General features: G+C 42.5%; 3 protein-coding genes and 1 long non-coding RNA gene across 5 annotated transcripts in view; 3 read left to right on the top strand and 1 right to left on the bottom strand.

Moving 5' to 3' along the window:
* The window catches only part of LOC140755407 (uncharacterized), a 56592-nt gene that overhangs the window by 302 nt on the left and 31152 nt on the right, over positions 1 to 25138 (top strand). The gene's annotated exons all lie outside the window — the stretch shown is intronic.
* On the bottom strand, positions 137 to 21285 carry LOC140755331 (uncharacterized). Its single transcript, XM_073090525.1, has 15 exons — positions 21161 to 21285; positions 19454 to 19594; positions 18198 to 18433; positions 15291 to 15461; positions 14679 to 14813; positions 12924 to 13682; positions 12121 to 12703; positions 10169 to 10277; positions 9224 to 9347; positions 7396 to 7487; positions 6643 to 6790; positions 5447 to 5579; positions 2610 to 2682; positions 1881 to 2011; positions 137 to 703 (listed from the first exon to the last, which is right to left on the bottom strand). The coding sequence occupies exons 2-15, from the start codon at positions 19568 to 19570 to the stop codon at positions 572 to 574; spliced, it is 2943 nt and encodes a 980-aa protein (XP_072946626.1). The 5' UTR covers positions 19571 to 19594; positions 21161 to 21285; the 3' UTR covers positions 137 to 571.
* ApepP (Aminopeptidase P) overlaps positions 21617 to 25138 on the top strand; it is a 34674-nt gene continuing 31152 nt past the window's right edge. Inside the window, exon 1 of the mRNA XM_073090595.1 lies at positions 21617 to 21731. The gene's annotated coding sequence lies outside the window, so the exon portion shown is untranslated. The remainder of the gene's footprint in view (positions 21732 to 25138) is intronic.
* asf1 (histone chaperone asf1) lies at positions 21872 to 25025 on the top strand. 2 transcript variants are annotated; one of them, XM_073090606.1, is made up of 3 exons: positions 21877 to 22583; positions 23410 to 23553; positions 24747 to 25025. In XM_073090606.1, exons 1-2 carry the CDS (start codon positions 22088 to 22090, stop codon positions 23550 to 23552), a joined length of 639 nt encoding a protein of 212 aa, XP_072946707.1. In that variant the 5' UTR covers positions 21877 to 22087; the 3' UTR covers position 23553; positions 24747 to 25025. The 2 variants fall into 2 exon arrangements, with proteins under 2 accessions (XP_072946709.1, XP_072946707.1); XM_073090608.1 differs by lacking the exon at positions 24747 to 25025 and having other exon boundaries at positions 21872 to 22583; positions 23410 to 23558.

Raw genomic sequence — 25138 nt, 5'->3', positions numbered from 1 at the left:
TATATAAGGATTATTATAGGATTATTAGGAGTGGGATTATAGGAGCGGCTGAAAAACAGCGCTACTCGAATCCCTGATTCTGAGACAGCAATGCTGAGCCGAATTCCTTTTGTCATATTTATATTACTGTAAAATGTACATTTATTCTGTGTGTAACTGTGTTATTATGGCAATAAACGTTTATTATTATTATTATTATTATATGTTCAATGAAGTAGGAATGTAGGTAAGAATTTAGTTAAGTGTTTAAAATAAGGCCTCTCTATCGTATTGGGTGTTTAGCCTGTAAGGATAGATGTAATGGTGTTTTAAGAATAAATAAATAAATAAATAAAGGGGATTTTCCTCATTTCAAACAGGTAAAAGACCAGGTAAATTTAAAAAAATCCGACAAAGAAATATTGGTTTACACTCGTTATTTAATAATTAGTCAACATCAAAATTTGTCAATTTCTATTAGACACATATTGTCAAATAACGATCTTTTGGTACATAAATAAATAAATAAATATTTGTCAAAACGTAAACTCATGGTAAGGGCACAGCAGTGGGCCAGTGGTTCTCCTACACATTACCTAATACTTAGGAGTGGTTTACTAGACTTTATAGCTGCCCTGAGTTTCTTAACCAACGCCGCCGGCTGGATTAGTATAGACACCTCGGTACCGTGGGTGGACAGTCGGTTTATTTCTTCTTCGCCACCCTGTAAAATTAAGTTAAAATTAATCATTAATTTAACGTTAATAAATTTTAATTTAATGTTAATAATACTTTAATGTAATGTTGATAAAATTTAATTCAATGATAATAAAACTTTAATTTAATGTTGATAAAAATTTAATTCAATGTTAATAATATTTCAATTTGGTGTTAATAATATTTTAATTAAATTTTTATAAAATTTATTTATTTTTGCTATTTTTTTATGGAACATGTTGTGTTTATTTAGTTGGTGTAAAATTATAATTTATTAATTTCAGATTAATAACTAAATAATAATTTTAAATTATTTATTCAAAATTTGTAGCAGCAGTAATAGTAGTAGTTGTATATTTTAAAGTTGTTAATAATTTATTTTAATAATAATATTACTTAACATGATAATAATTTTACCTTAATATTTTTTACTAAATCAGAATATTAAGATAAATTTAAATTTAAACCTTAATCCTTAAACCTTATCTTAACCAAATTAATAAGCCTGTTAATAACTTTAGTGATACTTAAATCTCATAACTAGATTATAATTTTACCTCGAACAAAATATAAACTCTACACTTATTTACCTAGACTATTTAAATTCTACTTTAACATTTAAATTCTTATAGTTACCTTAATAAAAATTCTGACTGAATTTGAATTTTACCTAAACTAAATTTAAATTACACTGTCACTAAATATAATTCTTACCTTAGGTGAATTACAATTTTAACTCAATTACAATTGTAACTAAATCACAATTTTACATTAACTAAATTTAAATTCTACGCTTACTAAAATTAAATGCAACTACAACTAAATTACCATTTTACCAGAATATATTTTTTATCTAAATCATAATTTACTTTCACTAGATTTAAATCCTACTTTAACAAAATTAAATCTAACCACAACTAAATTACAATTCCACCCAACTAAAATTCTAAAATTCCCTAACCCCAACCAAAATTCTAATTCAACACAATTTTACCTAAACTAAATTGCAATTCTACCAAATTAGACCTATTATTGACCTCAGTTATGAGATGACATTACTGACACAGAGTTATGACATGAATCTAAACATCACTAAATTATAATTTTGCCGTTATCAAAATTTTAACTAAATCACAATTCTACCTAGACTAAAATTAAATTCTATCCCAAACTAAAAACCTTACCTTAACCAAGTTAATAGGTCTATTATTGACCTCAGTGATACACCATTTGCCTGGAGGGGGTACCCCCACCCTCGCCGCGGGCGACCCCCCCTCCACCGACACTATCGTACACTCACTGTCCAGTTTGAATCCTGAAAACAATTTAAAACAAAAGTTTAATAAATATGTAGGTTTCGTATTACTAAATTTTATTAATAAATTTAAAGGTTCTGTTCCAGCGAATTAATTAAAAAAAACCATTTCCCATGGACTAAATTGTGAATCTAAACCATTCTCAAGTCCCCTTGAACACACACAACAAATTTCATCAAAATCAGTCCAGTCGTTTAGGAGGAGTTCAGTGATATACACACGCACATAAGAAATATATATATAAAGATTGTAACTAACAATTTGTCATCTACTCATTTATTACTTGTACATTATAAAAAAAAATCCCACTAATTGAGTTTAATGCCCAGCGGTGGGGTAGTGATGGGAGACGGCAAGAGTGGAGCTCGAACCGCCCGGCCAGCAACCTCGGGATGGACGGCGGTATGTGTGGTCGCATACTGTCGTGAACACCAGATGGTGTGGTGAGTTTCAAGCTCACCTGGGCGGAGCCCGACGGGGCAACGCGCCAAGTGGACTCCGGTTGCGTTCCGTTGGAGATCCCGGAGTCCTCTACGCAGCGCGAGGACGGCCACCGGGGGGGTTTTAGTGCGGGTTAGTGATGGGAAAGTGACTTACCTAAGCTTTCATTGTCTTTCCTGTTGATGACGTATATCTTCCCGAGGGGCACCCGGTGGAAGAGTATGTCCACCTATAACAAAAACATATACAGTAGAACCCGCTTAAGGATCACGCTTAATACGATTTCTCGCATAATACGCCATTTTACGCCAGTCCCTGCATTTTGAGACATGTTTTCATACATTTCTTAACGCTTAATACGCTTTGACATCCCGTTTAATACCTTTTTTTTTTTTTTTTTTCTCGAGGGGGAAACCTTCAAAAGGTACCCGACGACATGGGAGCGACGCCGGGTTATGTGGGATTTTTACCGCACTAAAACCCCCCCGGTGGCCGTCCTCGGCGCTTGTTGGAGAACTCCGGGATCTCCGACGGAACACAACCGGAGCCCTCCAAGCGCGATGCCCCGATCGGGCTCTACCCTGGAGGAGCAGTTTTCGCTCCTCCCACACCATGTAGTGTTTACGACGGTATGCGACCACACATACCGCCGTCCTTCCCGGGGTCGCTTGCTGAACGGTTCGAGCTCCCACTCTTGCCGCCCGCGACCCCGGAAGTCCCCTTTTAGTCGCCTCCTACGACAGGCAGGAGATACCGTAGCCCTATTCTAGTCCCGGAACTACAGGGACAATCCCGTTTAATACCTACGCCTAATTCGTAACTGGCTGGCACATTTCAAATGCACACAATCAAATTACAACGGATGGATCAGGGAATCATATAGGTCCTTAAACAAGGTTACAGGACAAGACTTATCGTTATCTTCAAGAAGTGGAACGCCCTGATAGCAAACGACCCTTGATCGTGCATGATGCGATTTTAAGCATTGCCGCGGCATGGGAAGCAATTATGCTTGAAACCATTCAAAATTGTTTCAAGAAAGCAGGTTTCAGGAATAACGGGGTTGACGTCACGGTGGAAGAAGAACAACACGTGATATTGCAGGGTTTTCCTGAATATTCTTCTATTGATGGCAACGTGGTATTTTGTATGGCACCCTACGAAATACAATCTATTGAAGTTCTTATAGTTTTGTCTTATCCCGCTTAATACGTTTTCTCGCTTAAGACGCGTTTTTGGTGGGGTCCCTGTGAAATCGTCTTAAACGGGTTTTACTGTATTAAATCTTCGACTAAGGCCGGTTGATTGACAAACTGAGGCTATTGGCAAAGGGAGGTCAATAATTGGCTAATAGAGTTGAATATTTGGCTAATAGAGCTGAATATTTGGGTAATAGAGCTGAATATTTGGCTAATAGAGCTGAATATTTGGCTAATAGAACTGAATATTTGGCAAACGGAGCCCGATTGTTGGTAATAAGAGGTGAATGTTATATATGTAAAGCGGTATTTAAAAACTTGTCCGAGAGCATTTTCTTAACACCTCGTCAATATCTTAATCATCTGTACTGTTTATTTTATATAATATGTATGTATTTGTTTATATATTTTGATATATATCAGAAGTATATGTATTTATAATAAATTAAATTAATTTAATGTATATAATAATATAATTAACACCTGCCTCCATTTTCTCCATCCACCAAGCGTTGACTGGCAGAGAATGCAATCAGGCATTAAGTTTGCCCTATTGTATCTGTTATTTTTATAGAGGTGCAATAAATAAATAAATAAATAAAATAAATGTTTGATGAAAGGGAGGTGAACATTTGGCAAAGAGAGGTGATTGTTTGACAAACGGAGGCCAACCATTGGCAAAAGGAAGTCAATATTTTGTAAACGGAGATCGGCCATTGGCTAAGGGAAGTCAATGATTGGCAAACAGATGCTGGCCATTGGCAAAGGGAGGTGAATTTTAGGCAAACGGAGGTGAATATCGTGCAAACAGAGGTAACTGTTTGGTAAAGGGAGCCTGACTGTTGCTAACACAAGATGAATGTTGGCAAAGAAAGGTGAATGGTTGGAGAAATGGAGGCGAACGTTTGGCAAAGGGAGGTGAACGCTCGGTAAAGGGAGGTGAATGCTTAGCAAAGGGATGTGAATGTTTGACACGGGGGGGTAAATATTTGACCAACGTAAAACCATTGTCAAAATGCAATTCAATGTTTGTCATAAAACCCATACTGCCGTCAACTCACCAGCACCACTCGCACCCCATCGTAACACACACACACACACAGTCATACATACGCAGCGGATCGCTATCCCACAACATATACACCATCAAAGCTATTTTCAAAAAACTTGTCCGAGAGCATCTGAGCACCTCATCTGACAAATAAAGCTTCTTTTTTTTTCTCTCTTATCACTTATATGTATATTTATTTATTATATTTTAAACATATTTATGTATGTATGTATAAAATATGTATATTATTTATTTATCCTTAATGTATTATATTATTTATTTATTTAACACCTGCCGTAAATTCTCTCCAATCACCAAGGGTTGACTGGTAGAGAATGCCATTAGGCATTAAGTCTGCCCTGTTGTAATATAACTTTTTGTTACTTTTACAATAAATATATAAATAAATAAATAAATACACAGACAAACACATGCGCCGCGCGGTCACACACACACATACACATACAGTTATACACACGCAGCGGACGCCGCTTGAACTCCAACGAGCCACTAACACACACAGTCATACATACATACATACATACAAACACACACGCACATCACAGCGCAGTCACTTCCGCCCAAGGTCTAGGTGATTGTGACGAGAAAATCGTGACATTTCTCAGTGTAGAACGTATATATATGCTGCGAAATTTCGCAAGTTAGTGGCACCATCTCTTGATGACAGTCGATCTCCTTCACGGCACCGAAGTCACACCTACACCACTGTAAGATCAACTCACCAGCGGTGTCCGCGCGGTTTTGAGCGCAGTACGGGCGTGCTGTAACGCAGCGGGGCGGGCGCCCGCCAGAGCGGCGACGCGGTCACCCGCTCGACCGCCGCAACGAACACCGCTCGGACCCCAACGGGCTACCCTAGAAACAAAATAATGGAAGGGATGAGAAAGAGAATACAAATCGATTATTAATAAATTGAGAAATATATAATCGATTTACTTAGATTTCGTTTCAAAAGAGATCGACTGATGAAGGAATAATCGGTTAATAATCGATTTTTGAAACTTCAATATTACTATATTCAATTCAATATGAAATAAAAAATTCAAAATCGCAGGATCGGGAGAGATGGTGACTGTTCGTATCGAAGGCCCAGATCTACCTTGGGTCGATTAGCCACCGGAAAAAGTAAGTAATACAAAATTGTGCCGGCAAAGAAAAAAGAAAATTTCATCGTTAGTCCTTGAAATTTTATGTCCAAAATACCTCCACGTATTTTATTCACACAATTCTTTAACGTCGTGGACCGCGCATAACGGATTAAGTAAATTTGTAAAAAATAATTGATTTACTAACAATATTCAGTCGCTTTTCTCACAGGCGCGGTGGCAGCATAAGATTTTGTATGGAGGTCACAGGGGAAAGTTGATCACTTAACGCGATTATGTATTTATTGTAAAGTCCGGCATATCCTCTACACTACCCCTGCGTCAGAGAGGAATCTGTGCAGGGTGTCCCCACGAAAAAAACTGACCACGTGCGAGTCCGACTCGACGGTTTAACGGACGGGACTAAGGTCGTCGGAGGCCCGGGGCGGAAAGTTCTGTGATCCGGTGAATTTTTTTTTTCGCTGAATGATATACACTTCATAGATTGTCGACCTTTTTTTTAAGCAACTGTGTTTGGAGGCCCTCTAGGATCAGGATTAAGTCACTAGAGCCCCGGCGACCCCCACCCCCATTAAGCCACTACAGCCCCTGTGACCCCCCCCACATTAACCCACTAGAGCCCCTGCGACCCCCTCATTGAGCCGCTAGAGGCCCTGTGACCCCCTCATTAAGTCGCTAGAGCCCCTGTGACCCCCCATGAAGCCGCTAGTCCCTATGACCCCCACTAAGCCATTAGAGGCCCTGTGACCTCCCTGAGCCACTAGAGCCCCTGTGACCCCCCTGTTTTCTCAATGACATCCCCACACACTCACCACACCATCCTCTCGTACTCGCAGAGCACGGGCGGGTCCGCCGCGCTCACCGCGGCCGCTACGCACGCCCCGCGGCGTTGCTCCGCTCGCAGCGCGGCCGCTTGCCGGGCTCGCAGGGGTTGCAGCGCGTGGTGGGGGGGCGACTGACCTGGGGGGGGGGGTAGTTGAGATTTGGGGGTGGTGAGTGAAGGAATGAAGGAAATCGGTCGGTAAACAACAAAAGTACAGTCCACCTGATGGTAAGGTTGCTGCAGTATGGACAAGGACATTTGCAACACTAGAGGGGTCGCAAAGCATCGCCGGCTTTGGATGAGAGCTCTTTTTGCATTTTTCTTGAAGAGCCTCATGTCATAGAATTGCAGCATAAGCCTCAAGCTGATATAAAAAAATATTAATAATTAGGTGGTACAACCCCTTGTGGTTCGACTCCGACGGCACCACCGCCACACCCCTTTTTTACCTAATAACAGCAGTTTTAGCACTTTTAGCACTGAAGCGTTCCAGTTTAGTCCTCAGGGGGCGCAACTGTGGCCGACCTCAGGGAGGAATATCTAATCCTATCTGGGGTTGATAACACATGTCCATGGTCGGCAGTAGCCACTTACCATCAGGTGGACTACATGCTCGTCTGCTACTTCTTTATTATAAAAAAAAGACTAAGATCGTTCGCTATGTCAAGCTGACAAAAGAAAATAATATTACGGAGTCTATTCCATTACTTCGTCGTTAAAAACAGGGGTAGTAAACCCTTACCATTGCTCAAAGAACTACTTCTCCGCCTAGCGCTATCAACCCTTACTTCCGGACGAGATCGACGCACCACCTTCACGGGGGATGATGCTACCCTGAAAAGAAATACAATTATCAGAAAAACTCCAATTCGCAGCACATTACATACTTTTATTCCATTTTTAACACTTTTATCAGCCAACTAGCATAGTTTCCACTAAACAACTTATCACCTTGATGGTTAACGTACGACTCTCAAACCGACTACCAGAGCCGACGTTATCACAGACTTTTATCGGGATTTTAGGTGCATACTACCCACAATATAAGTTTATTTTAATATCAAACTACCTTTTTTTTTTATCGTATAACCTAACGATTAGGCAGACGTGCTACCTGATGGAAAGTAGTCAACGCCGCCTATAGACATTTGCAACACCAGAGGAGTCGCCAATGCATCGCCGGCTTTGTATTAGAGCTCTTTTTGCACCTTTTTTGAAGAGCCCCATGTCATAGTCCTGAGGGAATACCTCAGGAGGAAGTTCATTCTACATCTTGCACGTCCGCGGCAAGAACGTCCGTGCAAACCGAACCGTGGAGGACCGCCACAAGTCCTACCAATTTTAATATTAATTTTTCAATCATTGCTGTTAAAACGACAACAAAATAATTATTAAATTCGGAAATCATGACATTCGGCCATGCGACAGTGTGTCGCCTTCCGGCACACACAACAATTCCCATTAGTATTATATAAATTTACATCACACAATACAACTTTCAAACACATTACATACATTTGAATACATTTTGAATCTCACAGAAAAAAAGTTCAAGCATGTCGTTAAACAAACGCTATGTAAAAAGCGTACTATAAACTAAGTGATTATTTGACTGACAAAACGGTGTGGTCTGAAGTAGCCCCAGCTCCACATGTACCATTAGATTAAGTTTAACATTGTAAAATCCATTTTTTTTAAAAGATGTGTGTTATGGAGTTTCTTTCGCCGCTTCTTCTCCATAACGAAACACCTTGTGAAGTGGTGGTAGTTTGACATTCAAAAAGTGCTCTGTAAAGAACCTATTTTGAATAAAAAAAATTGATTTGATTTGATTTGATTACAATTACAAATAAATGACAACTTCGTTACAACACAGTATTTCATCCCCTACAAATCATGACATCAAATCAATACAAAATCTATACATCATCCGCATCAACCCATTACTGTCCCGCTGCTGGGCACGGGTCTCCTCTCAGAATGAGAAGGATTAGCCCATAGTCCACCGCGCTGGACAAGTGCGTATTGGTAGACTTCACATACCTTTGAGAACTTTTTCTTTTTTTTTCTCAGGTTTCTTCACGATGTTTTCCTTCACTGTTTTAAGCAAGTCATAATTAATTTGACTGGACTTTCGCTGGCAGTATATTACTAGTACTCGAATTGGGTAGATACAAACGTCTATGTGTGTGTACGTATGCGTATGCGTGCACGTGTTTTTGCATGTGTTTGTACGTGTATGTGTGTAGATGTTTGCTTGTGTGTCTCTCTATGTTCTTTGTGCGTGTGCTCGCTGTGTATGTGTGTGTCTGCTTGTGGGTATGTGTATGCGTTTGCGCTTTTACACCTGTGCATGCGTGTATGTGTGCATAATTTTGTCTCTACCTTTCTCTGTGAGTACATGAGGGTATATATATATATATTTGCTTGTGTGTGTGCACGTGCGTTTATTTGTGTGCGTGACTGTTTTTAAGAATGTATGTGCGTTTCCGTTTCCGTAATAAGAGATTTCAATATATATTCAACACATCACACGTGCGGAAATCGAACCCGAGACCTCGTTAACCTACCTATCTGCTGTGACTGCAGGCGGACTCTGCCGCCTCGGCTGCGCTATACCACGTAACTTGCTTAACAATGACAATTCTGTTAGACCTCTCTTCCATATTGGCTTCGGGTGTGGCTCTGGCTTCTCTGAAAATAGAAAATATATAAGACTAGCTGACCCGGCAAACTTTGAACCGCCTCAAAATCTATTTATTAAATATATTTCATATAAAATATAGCCTATGTTACTCGTGGATAGTGTAGCTTTCGAATGGTGAAAGAATTTTTAGAATTGGTCCAGTAGTTTTTGAGCCTATTCATTACAACCGAACAAACAAACAAAGTTTTCCTCTTTATAATATTAGTGTAGATAAGTGGTTAATATGCAGTCCACCTGATGGTAAGGTTACAGTCATTTGGACATCTGTAACAAACTTCATATAGAACGGGGATTCTACCCCTGGACGTATATAGAGGGGGATATAGCATATATAGAGGGGATGGAAACAAAAAGTATTTATTTCTTACCCCCAATGATTATTTTTATATATTATAAAAAAGTAGCAGACGAGCATGCAGCCTACGTAATGCCGTGTAAAGACATCTGTAATCAACCCCAGATAGGATTAGACATTCCTACCTGAGGTCGGCCAAATGCGCCGCCACCCCTGAGGACTAAGCTGGAACGCCTCGGAAAAGTCTGCCTCCCTTACCACACCCTTCAAACTGGAACACAGCAGCGCTTTTTTTTTACACTGCTGTTATTAGGTAGAAAAAGGTGTGGCGGTGGTGCCGCCGGAGTCGAACCACAAAGGTTTCTACCACCTTCGACTATCTATCCGCACGTTTGAATTTGCAACGGTTTGGCGAGGTTTGGCAAGCGTGCGAATATGACAAAAGATGGTCGCCTCATATGTAAGTCACTTTTATAACATAAAAATATATAAGTACTATTGACTATATCTTACCTATCTTCGTCTCCCTCTTCGGGCTATCGTTCTGCACTCTTCTAACATCGCGTCTCGGCTCGCCGTCGTATGCGTTCTGACTTTGAGAGCGTTCGACGTTACCTCGCACCTGTGACGTCACATTTTGTCAACATAGTGTCTACCTCTGCTGGTAGATGGCGTTGTTTACAGTATACATGATGACAATATTAAATCAAAGCAAATAAATTTATTAGTGAATGAATAATATTATTGTTAGTTGTTACACATTTTTGGTACATAGTCGCTTATTCTGCCACTGAGTGGCTTCATCATCATCATCATCATCAACCCATTACTGTCCCACTGCTGGGCACGGGTCTCCTCTCAGAGTGAGAAGGATCAGGCCATAGTCCACCGCGCTGGCCAAGTGCGTATTGGTAGACTTCACATACCTTTAAGATTTTTTTCTTTTTTTTTTATAAATCTCTAAGGTATGCAGGTTTCCTCACGATGTTTTCCTTCACCGTTTAAGCAAGTGATAATTTTTTTTTTTTTACTGAGTGGCTTACAAATATATAAGTCATCTGTAAACTATTAATATAATTTTAGTTCTAACAATTCAATATGACTAAATAACAAATTGTTGTTATCAAAGAAGAAGTAGAGTACACGATGACAATATTAATGAAATATGTAAAGAAAATAAACGTTAAAATCTAATATATAAAATTCTCGTGTCACAGTTTTCGTTGCCATACTCCTCCGAAACGGCTTGACCGATTTTGATGAGTTTTTTTGCGCTTATCCGGTATCTATGAGAATCGGCCAACATCTATTTTTCATCCCCCTAAATGTTAGGGGTAGTACAACCCTAAATTTTTTTTTATTTATATGGCAATACAACGTTTGCTGGGTCAGCTAGTGATTCTTCAAAATTACGCATTTTTTAAATCTAACCTAACCAAACCTAACCTAAAAGTTTAAGATTTTTTTTTTTAATTTGTAAAGTATATTGTATACTGCAGTCGACCATGTTAGCTAAAATACCAACCAAAGTAAATGACGTCACACCTCAGTCACGTCATTCATAATAAATATCTTGTATATTTTTCTCGAGAAAAATTAAATGCCAAGTCGTGACTGTACTGGTTCGGTTAGTACAAATATAATGCAAATCGATCCACTACGATCCTACCCACACGGCGTCCACACTAAGAGTGACGTACCAGATCAACTGACAGTGGTGATGAAGGTGGTAGAACCCTTTGTGGTTCGACTCCGGCGGCACCACCGCCACACCTATTTCTACCTAATAACAGCAGTGTTAGGCGCTGCTGTGTTCCGGTTTGAAGGGCGTGGTAAGGGAGACAAACTTTTCCGAGGCGTTCCAGCTTAGTCCTCAGGGATAGCGGCGCATCTGTGGCCGACCTCAGGTAGGAAAATCTAATCCTATCTGGGGTTGATTACAGATGTCCATGGGCGGCAGTAGCCACTTACCATCAGGTGGACTGCATGCTCGTCTGCTACTCTTATATTATAAAAAAAAAAAAAGTTACTCGATGTCGCCAGATGCGTACCAATACCGCACGCCATACCAGTACTCGTGCTAGTACTCGTATCTATGTTTAGTGTTTAATTATGAGCGTACTTACTAATACACTACAGTGACGTCACTAGGACGCCATGACATCAATGATTAAATTTACTTGCCACCAAAGATTTCTTCGAGCATTTATTTTGTTTACTATTTCACAACTAAACATATCTGTCATTTTTTTTATTACAAGACTATTCTATCACCCATTTTTAGCTTAAATATTTATATCATATTTATTTTCTAGTAATATTTTCTTTAAATATTTATTTTGTAAAAATACTTTTCTGAAAAAATCTGAAGAATCTATTTTATTTTTAAAACAAGACTTACTAAGACTAACTATTTTTAAACTAGAATAGACTAGACTATTTTTAAACCATAGAGCTAAACTCACCATAGACTCCACAGGCGGAACCGGCCTGACATTCCTTCGCTGGCTGTCCGATCGACTCACTCTATCACTGTTCGTAACCCCTTCATTCACCGAACCGTCACCCTCACGCACACTATTAACCGTAACCGTCGTATTTACACTCGGATATAGATACTCATATGTCGAATCCGCTAATTCTAGATTAGGTAGCGACGATTTACGTTGTTTTTCCCCCATTTTAACTTTTCGTACCGACAGAGGAGACCTATCATTATTCGAAGTCGACGCTAGACACAGCCTTTCGTACACCCCATCTGTCGCATTGACATCTGTCACTTTGACGTCTTTGACATTGACAGTTGTCGTTAAGCTCAAATGCCCGTAATCCGAGTCCGGGCTGAATACCGTACCATAACTGTTCCCTGTGTTCAAATGGGTCTCCGTATTAACAATATTAATGAAGTCATTCTGTTGTGTGTCTGTTATTTTTAGTTTTTGTTTGAAATTGAAGTCGAATACGTCCGTCTCGGGGCCCAAGACGGGTATCGCTGTGTGTGGCGGCCTGTTTGATACTTGTATCACTGTTATATTCGTTCTTTGTTTGCTGAAAAAATAAAATAAAGATAAATTATCCACCTTATTGTATATTTAACAAAACTGAATGATTAAACAGCTTAAATTAATACTAATTAATAAGAAATTGCCAAGGATTTTTTTTTAAATTCTTGTAAGAATAACATCTTCTGTTTACAAATATAAAAAAAAAACTAAAACCAAAATTTCACTATCAGATTTTAAAAAGTTAAATAAGTTAAGTAACTCACCCTTCCACACTCTCAGCTCTAGACAGACCGACCCTCTCACCATCCGTGACGACGACCCTCTGTTTATATTTCCCAAAATTACCATCTCCCAAATTCAAATTCTCCGCCGAGTCGTGAATCCTATCTATTTCCGCGAAGAATTCCTCATCACTGTCCGTTACATTACGTTTCAATATAGAATCGTCTAGGCAAATGTTTTGGCCGCATATTTTCGCTACACTTTTCTTAGGCTCCAGCTTCTCTTGGCTCGTGGAAGGTAGTGACGAAAAAGCCGGATCCCAACTGGATATATCAATGTCTTCTGTCGGTAAATTGATAGAACTCGGCCCGTTGTTTAGCGAATTCTGGGGGAATGTGATTGGATTCTGAGCGGTGTTAATTGAATTCTGGGGAAAGGTAATTGAATTCTGAGCGCTGTTAATTGAATTCTGGGGGAAGGTAATTGAATTCTGAGCGCTGGTAAGCGAATTCTGGGGGAATGTAATTGAATTTTGAAAGCTGTTCACTGAGTTTTGGGAGCTAACGCTCGTTGTAGGTCTATTACAATTTGTGTTTGTAGTATTAACATTCGACGTTACTGAATTTTGAGTAATGGAATTTTGGTTAGAATTAATTGAATTTTGAGCGTGATTGGAACTAGTTGTAGTTGTTGTATTATCATTGACTTCTGGAGAAGAATTTTGATTGTCATTATTTGATGGAGTTTCTGGAGCTACTATTGGTCGACTGATGGGCGTGTGTAGTTCTATTCCGGGCACACTGAAACGAAAAATAAAAAATGAGTACTCTAAGAAAAATTTGCAATAAAAGATAATACCAGTTCCTTTAATGGTTAAAAAGAGAATCGAACATGGACCGAGGCAAACTGTAGCGGTTAGATTACACAATTTTAATTTTTAAAGTTTACACAATTTTAAAGTTTAGTTGAATACTAGTGTCTTTTTGAGAATCGTACCCAGTATCGTTCTGTCTGGGAATCGAACCCGGACCTTAAATTTATTATCTGCTTTCTATAGTGAATGTATTCATATACCTTAAAAAAAATTAAAGGTGTGTGAAGTCTACCAATACGCACTTGTCCAGCGCGGTGGACTATGGCCTAATCCTTCTCACTCTAAGAGGAGACCCGTGCCCAGTAGTGGAACTGATGATCATGACAATGTCTCCCCGGGCATCGAACCCGGCTACTCACGGGTGCAGCGGCGCGGGCGGGGCCCCGTACACGTTCTGCGCGGGACCTGCGGGGAGACAGTGTGCACTGGGGGGAATCGAACCTAAACCCATTTTGAGTAGCGTGACGTGACAGATTGGGTTTATTGGTCAAGTGTCTTCTGGGAATCGAACCTTGCCTCTGATCGACTAGTGTGGCATGAAACATTAAGTTTATTGATCAAGTGTCTTGCTGGGAAGCTAACCTGGACCCTCACTGATTACACCACTGGTTAGGTTAGGTTACATGGTGCAATTTAAGTTTCTAAGCAAGAATCCAATCCAGTACCGTTCTGCCTGGAAAACGAACCTGAATCCTTCCTATGATGCACACTTACCGATGCAAAGCTACCAACGTATCTGAAAAATTGGTGACTAAACACGGTGCAATTTAACTTTCTGAGCGGGAATCCAATCCAGTACCATTCTGCCTGGAAAACGAACCTGGATCCTTCCTATGATGCACACTTGCCGGTGCTAACCTACTAGCGAGTCTGAAAAATCAATGATGAAATGTCTCCCCGGGCATCGAACCCGGCTACTCACGGATCCAGCGGCCCGGGCGGCGGCGGCGGCAGCGGGCTGGCGGGGTCTCGCGCGGCGGCGCGGGGCGCGGGCGCCGCGGGCGGAGCCCCGTACACGTTCTGAGCTGGACCCACTGTGCGGAGCTCGGGAGTACTGCTGCAGGGGGGACACTGTGCACTGGGGGGAGACTTACTGTGCAGCGGTGCCAGCCACTAGTCGAGTGTCTTTCAGGGATATGTGGCTTCAGGAATAGGTGGACCTCACCTAACTTGCGTGATGTTACGGACTGGGTTTATTAGTCAAGTGTCTTCCTAAGAATCAAACCGAGATCCTAACAAACCAATGTAATCATATGGTCTGGGTTCAATAGTCAACTGTCTTCCTGGGAATCGATCCTGGACCTTAACTAACGAGTGTGACGGTACGGGCTAGGATCATTGGTCAAGTGTCTGCCTGGAAATCAAACCTGGACCATGACTGGCCAGTGTGACTGTACTGACTCACTTCATTGGTCAATATTTCCATGTCCACCTTTGACTCAAATTTGGACTCTAGCTACTCTGTGTAGTTTGACGGTGCAAGTTGGTCAAGTGTCCATCTGGGACTAAACCCGGATCTCTACAAGATACTCACGGGTCTAGCGGCCCGGGCGGCGGCGGCGGCAGCGGGCTGGCGGGGTCTCGCGCGGCGGCGCGGGGCGCGGGCGCCGCGGGCGGAGCCCCGTACACGTTCTGAGCTGGACCCACTATGCGGAGCTCGTGGAGCTTCGCACGGAGCGTTGTCACCCATTCTTGCATTGAGTCCCTGGAGATCAAATTATTAATCAGAACTACAATGATGTCTATATAGCAATGTGTTACAGTGCATAATTGCAGTGCATTTTTTAAGGACATAAAACCTCTTGTGATTCGACTCTGGTTTTGAGTTTTGAAGGTGGTAGAACTCCTCGTGGTTCGACTCCGGCGGCACCACCGCCACACCTATTCTACCTAATAACAGCAGTGTTAGGCGCTGCTGTGTTCCGTTTTGAAGGGTGTGGTAAAGGAGACATACTTTTTCGAGGCGTTTCAGCAATATGAGCCGTTCGAGCGTTTTCCTCAGGAATAGCGACGCATCTATTGCTGATCTCAAATAAGAATATCCTATTTGGGGTTGATTACAGATGTCCATGAGCCAAGCTCAGGTACTATAACTAATTCTTTCTGGGGTCGATTACAGTTGACCATGAGCGGCAACAACTTATCATCAGGTGGACTGCATGCTCGTCTGCTACTCTACTCGTGGCAGATTACACGTAACCGTACGCACACTCACCAGTCGGGCGCGAGCATGCGCACCGGGCCGCGGTCGGTGTCCACGAGGAAGTCGTACTGGTCACGTGGCGGACACACACACACACACAGCACACCGGCACACTCACCAGTCGGGCGCGAGCATGCGCACCGGGCCGCGGTCGGTGTCCACGAGGAAGTCGTACTGGTCACGTGGCGGACACACACACACACACAGCACACCGGCACACTCACCAGTCGGGCGCGAGCATGCGCACCGGGCCGCGGTCGGTGTCCACGAGGAAGTCGTACTGGTCACGTGGCGGACACACACACACACACAGCACACCGGCACACTCACCAGTCGGGCGCGAGCATGCGCACCGGGCCGCGGTCGGTGTCCACGAGGAAGTCGTACTGGTCACGTGGCGGACACACACACACACACAGCACACCGGCACACTCACCAGTCGGGCGCGAGCATGCGCACCGGGCCGCGGTCGGTGTCCACGAGGAAGTCGTACTGGTCACGTGGCGGACACACACACACACACAGCACACCGGCACACTCACCAGTCGGGCGCGAGCATGCGCACCGGGCCGCGGTCGGTGTCCACGAGGAAGTCGTACTGGTCACGTGGCGGACACACACACACACACAGCACACCGGCACACTCACCAGTCGGGCGCGAGCATGCGCACCGGGCCGCGGTCGGTGTCCACGAGGAAGTCGTACTGGTCACGTGGCGGACACACACACACACACAGCACACCGGCACACTCACCAGTCGGGCGCGAGCATGCGCACCGGGCCGCGGTCGGTGTCCACGAGGAAGTCGTACTGGTCACGTGGCGGACACACACACACACACAGCACACCGGCACACTCACCAGTCGGGCGCGAGCATGCGCACCGGGCCGCGGTCGGTGTCCACGAGGAAGTCGTACTGGTCACGTGGCGGACACACACACACACACAGCACACCGGCACACTCACCAGTCGGGCGCGAGCATGCGCACCGGGCCGCGGTCGGTGTCCACGAGGAAGTCGTACTGGTCACGTGGCGGACACACACACACACACAGCACACCGGCACACTCACCAGTCGGGCGCGAGCATGCGCACCGGGCCGCGGTCGGTGTCCACGAGGAAGTCGTACTGGTCACGTGGCGGACACACACACACACACAGCACACCGGCACACTCACCAGTCGGGCGCGAGCATGCGCACCGGGCCGCGGTCGGTGTCCACGAGGAAGTCGTACTGGTCACGTGGCGGACACACACACACACACAGCACACCGGCACACTCACCAGTCGGGCGCGAGCATGCGCACCGGGCCGCGGTCGGTGTCCACGAGGAAGTCGTACTGGTCACGTGGCGGACACACACACACACACAGCACACCGGCACACTCACCAGTCGGGCGCGAGCATGCGCACCGGGCCGCGGTCGGTGTCCACGAGGAAGTCGTACTGGTCACGTGGCGGACACACACACACACACAGCACACCGGCACACTCACCAGTCGGGCGCGAGCATGCGCACCGGGCCGCGGTCGGTGTCCACGAGGAAGTCGTACTGGTCACGTGGCGGACACACACACACACACAGCACACCGGCACACTCACCAGTCGGGCGCGAGCATGCGCACCGGGCCGCGGTCGGTGTCCACGAGGAAGTCGTACTGGTCACGTGGCGGACACACACACACACACAGCACACCGGCACACTCACCAGTCGGGCGCGAGCATGCGCACCGGGCCGCGGTCGGTGTCCACGAGGAAGTCGTACTGGTCACGTGGCGGACACACACACACACACAGCACACCGGCACACTCACCAGTCGGGCGCGAGCATGCGCACCGGGCCGCGGTCGGTGTCCACGAGGAAGTCGTACTGGTCACGTGGCGGACACACACACACACACAGCACACCGGCACACTCACCAGTCGGGCGCGAGCATGCGCACCGGGCCGCGGTCGGTGTCCACGAGGAAGTCGTACTGGTCACGTGGCGGACACACACACACACACAGCACACCGGCACACTCACCAGTCGGGCGCGAGCATGCGCACCGGGCCGCGGTCGGTGTCCACGAGGAAGTCGTACTGGTCACGTGGCGGACACACACACACACACAGCACACCGGCACACTCACCAGTCGGGCGCGAGCATGCGCACCGGGCCGCGGTCGGTGTCCACGAGGAAGTCGTACTGGTCACGTGGCGGACACACACACACACACAGCACACCGGCACACTCACCAGTCGGGCGCGAGCATGCGCACCGGGCCGCGGTCGGTGTCCACGAGGAAGTCGTACTGGTCGCCGGCGCGGGGCTGCACGCTCGCGGTCACGTGGCGGGCGCTCCGGAGACACGCGCGCCACGCCGGTCTGTGAGCCCGCGTGGACGGACACTCAGCGCCTGGGTACTGCTCGAGGAACGGCGTGGTGCCGTTGTGGACGCAGAGGAGCGTCCACATCGCTTTTAAGGGCGGTTTCTGAGGACGAGAAAAGAAGAAATTTCAAAATCGGTTCATAAGTGATTGAGAGCCTCTTCCGTTTTAGTGAAGACAGTTAAGAATTAAGTAGATTTTCACAGTTTTACAGTATTTTTTCAGTCGTTCCTAATGCGTCACTGTTTCGTGTGACATCCTGTAAAATCGGAGACACAACAATATAATGATTGAATCGTTGTAAAAGTTGCCATGGAAGAGTTCCTGCTATTAGGACTAATTGTAACTAGTCTCCATCACACCACATAAAAACAAACACGCAAGGTTCGTTTTGCACGGACGTTCTTGCCACAGACGTGCAAGATGTGGAATGAACTTCCTTCTGAGGTATTCCCGGAGCGCTATGACATAGCGCCCTTCAAAAACGGTGTAAAAGGAGCTCTCTTCCAAAGCAGGCGATTATTGCAAGTGTTACAAATGTCCATAGGCGACGGTGACTGCTTTTCATTAGGTAGCCCGTCTGCTTCATCGTTTAGGTATAATTATAAAAAAAAATGCACTAAATATGTGTGTATTAGTAGAAATTAATAATTTTAATGACCATACAAATATTTTGTATAAGTGAGTTTATTCTGTGTTTTTTTGGTAAATATTTCAAATCTAAATCATTCAATGAAGGCGGTAGAATCCTTTGTGTGCGTTTTGGTAGTACTCCAGCGGCATCACCGCCACACCTATTTCTGTTATAATGTGTCTTGTTAATCGCTGTTGTGTTCTGGTTTAAAGGATCTGATAAGGGAGTCATACTTTTCGGACGTGTTCCAGTGGAGTCCTCTGTTGTAGCGGCACATCTATAGCTGACGTCAGGTACAAATCTAATTGTATCTGAGGTTGAATACAGATGCCCATGTTCGGCAGTAGCCACTTACTATCATGTGGACTGCATGCTCGTCTGGTACTCCTATATTACAAAAAAAAACTATAAAGTTTACTCAATATTACGTAGTAAACATTGTCTTCAAGCGTCAATATAATTAATACACTTAACATAATTATGTTACATACCTTATGACCCAAAGCCCTAAGTTTGCTAGTGTTAACATCGTTCGGTATTCGTTTAAGATACGCATTCTTCTGTATCTCCCTGTAATAAACTGGTCCCTCATCTGGATCTGACGACATTTTGTTTTTGCTATTTTAGGTTTCCTGTAAATAAATATGCCATATAATTATAATTTGAAACACTGATTAATTAATTGCCTCAGCTGCTCACGTTTTGCCCTTCTCTCGCTGTACGCATATCTGTGAGTCACCCTGTGGGCTCACTGAAAATCAGCACCGTGCAACACACCATGGCATCAATGCTGAGTGAGTGCCTTTTCCATATGCAATGTGCATACAAGCATAGGGATATGCTGTAACGTGCCTAATTAACTATTGTATTTATATTCGGGTGTGTTGTCTTATAATGTATCTTGAGGTTTCTATATACCTATATCCCACTATTTTGTAATTAACTAAAGTAATTTGTAATTGTTATGTGTATGTGTATACAATAATGCATTACGTAATAAAGTTATTTCTTTCTTTCTTTCTGATAACATGCACCAATATACTTTTAAATAGTTATTTTGATTTATTTATTTTCCCTCACAGCAGAGGGTAATGTTATCAAAAGTATTCATTTACACATTGGCATACACTGCAATCGACATTGCTTAAAAGTTTTTAACACATGTTTTAAATAGTGTTTAATTTATCTTAAATGTGAGTTACTTTAGCTCATTACATTTATGACAACAAGACAGTAGTTTGATTTGAACAAGGTAGAACCCTTTGTAATTTGAACTGGGAGGCACTACTGCTCAGGGGCGGCTCTAGCTCGTGTAGCGCCCGTGTGCAAAGAAACCCTGGCGCCTTCTAGACTTGACCCCTGAAATTCGAGGTATATTTTCAGTTGAAACAAAATGCTCGCAAAAGAAGCCGCCCATAGGGCGCACGCGTTTGATAACTGCCACCACAGAGCTGGTTAGCCGCTTCTGTAATGTCATTGTTGTACCATAATGAGCCAAGACAATACTCTTAGCTGTCTCAGGGATGGTGGCGCCCATGTGCACTGCACACGCTGCACTATAGGTTTAGCCGCCCCTGCTACTGCTAAACCTATTTAAGCCTTAAAACAGTTTTAAGTGCAGCTATGCTCTACTTTGAACTGTATTATAAGGGAGACACTTATCCGAGGCATTCCAATTTAATTCCCAGGGGTTGCAAAACATAGACCTCTTATCTGGGGTTGATTATAGATGTCCATGGGCAGTAGCCACTTAAAATGGACTGCGTGCTCGTATGCTTCTTCTACATTATAAAAGTAATAGGGTGATTGATATGATATCACATTTTGTTAAGTGTAGAAAATTCGATAAATACATGATCCAACAAGTTGATTACAATTGACGCGAGTTCCATTGAAGCATTAATTAAACAGGACACGCAGAACATGACTCAAGGGGAAAGAATGCGACTCCTTATACGTAACTTTAAAACTTAAGCAGAATTAATTTGAAAGTTAGTAAAAAATAAATTTAAACAACCATCAATTATCTTTTACATTCAATTAACACTAATTACAACGTTTCAACACGTATGCGTACAAACTGTTGAGTTTTTTAACTTATTTTGGTAAATACTTCAAAATTTTGACGAAATTTATTACGAAAGTTAGGAGAAAGGTTCCATTTACGAGCTATTTATAAGGGTTAAATGTATACATACGTTTAATTACTATTGACCTTCATTCCTCTAAGTACGTATTCTTATCCTTATTTAAATATTGTCACTTATTTATTGCACTATTTCTGTCAGAACAAACATTTTAATATGTACACATAGCGTCGACGCCATACTTTGTTTGTTTATGACGTTTGTATTTTGTATGTTGCTATTATTTTAATATAAATAAAATGGTTTACATTTTTATTTATATTCGTAGGTCAGTCTATTTTATAAACTGTAACATGAATAACAATATAGGTAGAGAATTTTAAGGACAGTAACTAAGATTTTACTAGGAAACTACATTTAGTTCTTTTAGAAAAAATAAAATCTATAAGGTGTTTAATGTATCAAAGATATCAAAACCAAGGTTAATAAAATCAGATTTATGTGTTTCAATACTTTATTTCGTGATTATTTCATGTTTATATTAATATCTTATCATCATGATTGTTATCTTTGCCCATGATTCGTGTTCTATTGACAGTTTGACAACAATTGTGTCATGTAAAGTCATCAATTCCTTCAGCGGCGTTTAATTGGAGCAGACTTGGCGAAATCTGTATGAAAGGTTAGTCAAACGTATGGTTTTTATTATTTCAACTTTCTTAACGATCTGCGTATTTCGATTTGCAAATGTTCAACATAAACAATCCTATATTTCTCAATTCACGAGAATGACCTGTCACTTCTTATTTTTTTTATCGTAGTTCGTAGACTTACCGCCCCGGCGCTGCAATCGCAAATTATTTTGATCACGTGACCGTTTCAACCGCCAAAATATTTGTCACTTTTTCGCCGATGCCACGGTATTTCGTAAAACGGGAACGGTTTTTTCGCTATTTCGTGCTCTAAAACCGCTAAAATACGTTAAAAGTGTAATTTGGCTGCTATAAATCGCAAATTACGTTAAATTTTACGTCGAGAATGGCGAAAGTGCACATAACCAATGTGGTGGTACTGGACAATCCTAGCCCGTTTCTTAACCCGTTCCAATTCGAACTAACCTTCGAATGTCGCGAGGAGTTGAAGGAGGACGTGGAATGGAAGATGATATACGTTGGATCCGCTGAAACGGAGGAACATGACCAAGTTTTAGACACTATATACGTAGGACCGCTACCGGAGGGCAAACACATGTTCGTATTTCAAGCCCCGCCGCCCGATGTCACCCGGATACCTGAAAACGATGCTTTAGGCGTTACCGTAGTGCTTCTAACATGCTCGTACAGAGGCCAGGAGTTCGTTAGAGTAGGATTTTTCATAAACAATGAGTATTCAGAAAGCGAGCCCGAGCTACGAGAGAATCCGCCTTCAAAACCACAATTTGACAAGGTAGTGAGGAATATACTGGCATCAGAGCCCAGAGTAACGAGATTTAAGATTAATTGGGTCGAATCCGATGCCGCGGCTGTTGATTCAGGTAAGAAGATTTTATTATTTCGATAATTCAAATATTAATATCATTTGGGTATAAAAACAAACTGATTCAGTCCAGAAATACCAGTTTTTAAGTGTCTACCAATTTTTATTAGAATGTAAAATCTTAATTTGATACCATAAATTAATCTATGAAGGTGGTAGGACACTTGTATTTCAACTCCAGCGGCACTATTGTCACACCTGTTGCTGTTATAAGTGTTAAGCGCTGCTGTGTTCTGGTTTGAAGTGTGGGGTCACTTATGCAATCACCAATTCATCTCATACTAGCTGACCGAGCAAACTTAGTACCGCCTCAAAATCCATTTATCAAATATATTTCATATAAAATATAGCCTATGTTACTCGTGGATAATGTAGCTTTCGAATGGTGAAAGAATTTTTAAAATCGGTCCAGTACTTTCTGAGCCTATTCATTACATTCAACAAACAAAGTTTTCCTGTTTATAATATTTATCTCATATTTGTGGTAACACAGCTACAAAGGATTCTACAGCACAGAAAATCATGTACAACTGTTTGTATCTTGACTGAAACATTGTTTTTATACCCCTTTAAGCGAATAACTCACTTTATGTATTTATCGTAAGTGACAAGCTTAATTTTTATAGCTTGAAGTAACTGATTTTACCTGATTATAATTATAGTCCACGTAAAACTGCTAGTCCACTCTGAATATAGAAATGAATCACGTCGCCATAGCAAATTGTGTGACTACACCAGCTCGCAACAACTTCAGAGCGGACTAACAGTTTGGCGCAGAATATACCTATCTATTTATGAATATATCATCTAGAGGTCTATTTCAGGTGATTTGGAGACACATGCACCGAGTAACGATTCGTACACAGCATCCTTCAACGCTGATAGCCAGTTTAGCGGGATGGAGTTCCAGGGAAGCTTAAGTGGTTACGGAGACAATTCAAACTCAATCGCACCTATGGAATGCTGAGGTGAGCTGTGGTAACAAACATGTACAAGCAGGAGTGTCTTCTTTCATAATATAGGAGTAGCAGATGAGCATGCAGTTTATGGTAAGCTACTGCTGCCCATTGACAACTGTAATCGATCCCAGATAGGATTAGATATTCCCAACTTCGAGTAGGCTATAGGTGCACAGCTTCCCCTGAGGACTAAGCTGGAACACCTCGGAAAAGTAACTCTCCCTTACCACACCCTTAAAACCGGAACACAGCAGCGCTACACTGCTGTTATGAGGCTGAAATAGATGTGGCGGTGGTTCCGCCGGAGTCGAACCACAAAGGGTTCTACCACCTTCTAATTTGATTTCATGGTAATCATCATGAACCCATACGTAGACCTCACATACCTTTGTTTTTTTTAATCCCTCAGGTTTCCTCACAACCTTTCTTTCACCGTTAAAGCTAGCGAGAATTTATTTCTAATATGCACATAAGTAATAAAAAGTTGAAAAATCAGAGGTGCATGCATGCAAGGGTAGTAAACTAGTAACATATCAGGTAGGGACCTTAATCCTATCTAAGGTTGATTTTTTTTTTTTTTTTTTTATAATATAAGAGTAGCAGACGAGCATGCAGTCCACCTGATAGTAAGTGGCTACTGCCGCCCATGGACATCTGTAATCAACCCCAGATAGGATTAGATATTCCTACCTGAGGTCGGCCACAGATGCGCCGCTACCCCTGAGGACTAAGCTGGAACGCCTCGGAAGTCTGTCTCCCTTACCACACCCTTCAAACCGGAACACAGCAGCGCTTAACACTACTGTTATTAGGTAGAAATAGGTGTGGCGGTGGTGCCGCCGGAGTCGAACCACAAAGGGTTCTACCACCTTCAAATTCAAATCAACCTTGATTACAGATGTCCATACAGTGATGATTTACCATCAGATGGACATTACTGCTTTAAGTTTGTAAACTACATTATTTTTTTTTTTAAGTATTTACATGTATTTTTAACATTGTGTTGCCATATAAATAAAACAATGTTAGGGGTGAATAACTCTTATCACTTAGGGGTATGAAAAATAAATAGTAGCCGATTCTCAGACCTACTGAATATGGATATAAAATTTGGTGAAAATCCGTAAAGCCGTTTCAGAGGAGTACGGTAACTAACATTGTGACACGAGAATTTTATATTTAAAATTATTTTTCTATTGCAGATTAGTATAATATAAAAAGAGGAGTTTGTGACAAGCTGACGTTACATGGAAGCGCTAACTCTAGAAGTTGGGAGAAGTAAAAAGAACAAGTTTAATGGTCTCGATGAAGGAAAGAAGATGGACTGCCTTCAGAACATTGTCGCGAAGATATTCTATATGTGGCACAGAAGTGGCTTGGGTTATAATAGTAACAGTGGAAGAAAGAGTGATAGATTAGGGTAATGATGACCCTAGCGATAATATTAGGTTTTTTTTAATAATATAGTTGGTATCAGTTTATCAGATTCTTCTTGCCTACAAAAGATCAATATTTGAAACTATGGTGTACTAGTTTTTGCCCGCGGCTTCGCCCGCGTTTAAAAGAAAATAATATGACGTACTCACATACATAC

This window comes from Epargyreus clarus, unplaced genomic scaffold, assembly GCF_041222505.1.
Source record: "Epargyreus clarus isolate Ecla_fem2 unplaced genomic scaffold, WU_Ecla_fem_2.2 ptg000033l, whole genome shotgun sequence".
In the NCBI taxonomy this organism is placed as follows: Eukaryota; Metazoa; Arthropoda; class Insecta; order Lepidoptera; family Hesperiidae; genus Epargyreus; species Epargyreus clarus.
This window is presented reverse-complemented; position numbering and strand designations above follow the sequence as displayed.

What these genes read in the sequence shown, in the direction of transcription:
- LOC140755331 (XM_073090525.1), bottom strand. Translation starts at nt 19,570, where the DNA reads ATGTCGTCAGATCCAGATGAGGGACCAGTTTATTACAGGGAGATACAG. An exon ending in AAACCGCGCGGACACCGCTG is followed by an intron (nt 2,683 to 5,446) that starts GTGAGTTGATCT and finishes TTTTTGTTATAG; the next exon opens with GTGGACATACTCTTCCACCG. An exon ending in GAAAGACAATGAAAGCTTAG is followed by an intron (nt 2,012 to 2,609) that starts GTAAGTCACTTT and finishes AATTGTTTTCAG; the next exon opens with GATTCAAACTGGACAGTGAG.
- asf1 (XM_073090606.1), top strand. Translation starts at nt 22,088, where the DNA reads ATGGCGAAAGTGCACATAACCAATGTGGTGGTACTGGACAATCCTAGC. An exon ending in TGCCGCGGCTGTTGATTCAG is followed by an intron (nt 22,584 to 23,409) that starts GTAAGAAGATTT and finishes GGTCTATTTCAG; the next exon opens with GTGATTTGGAGACACATGCA.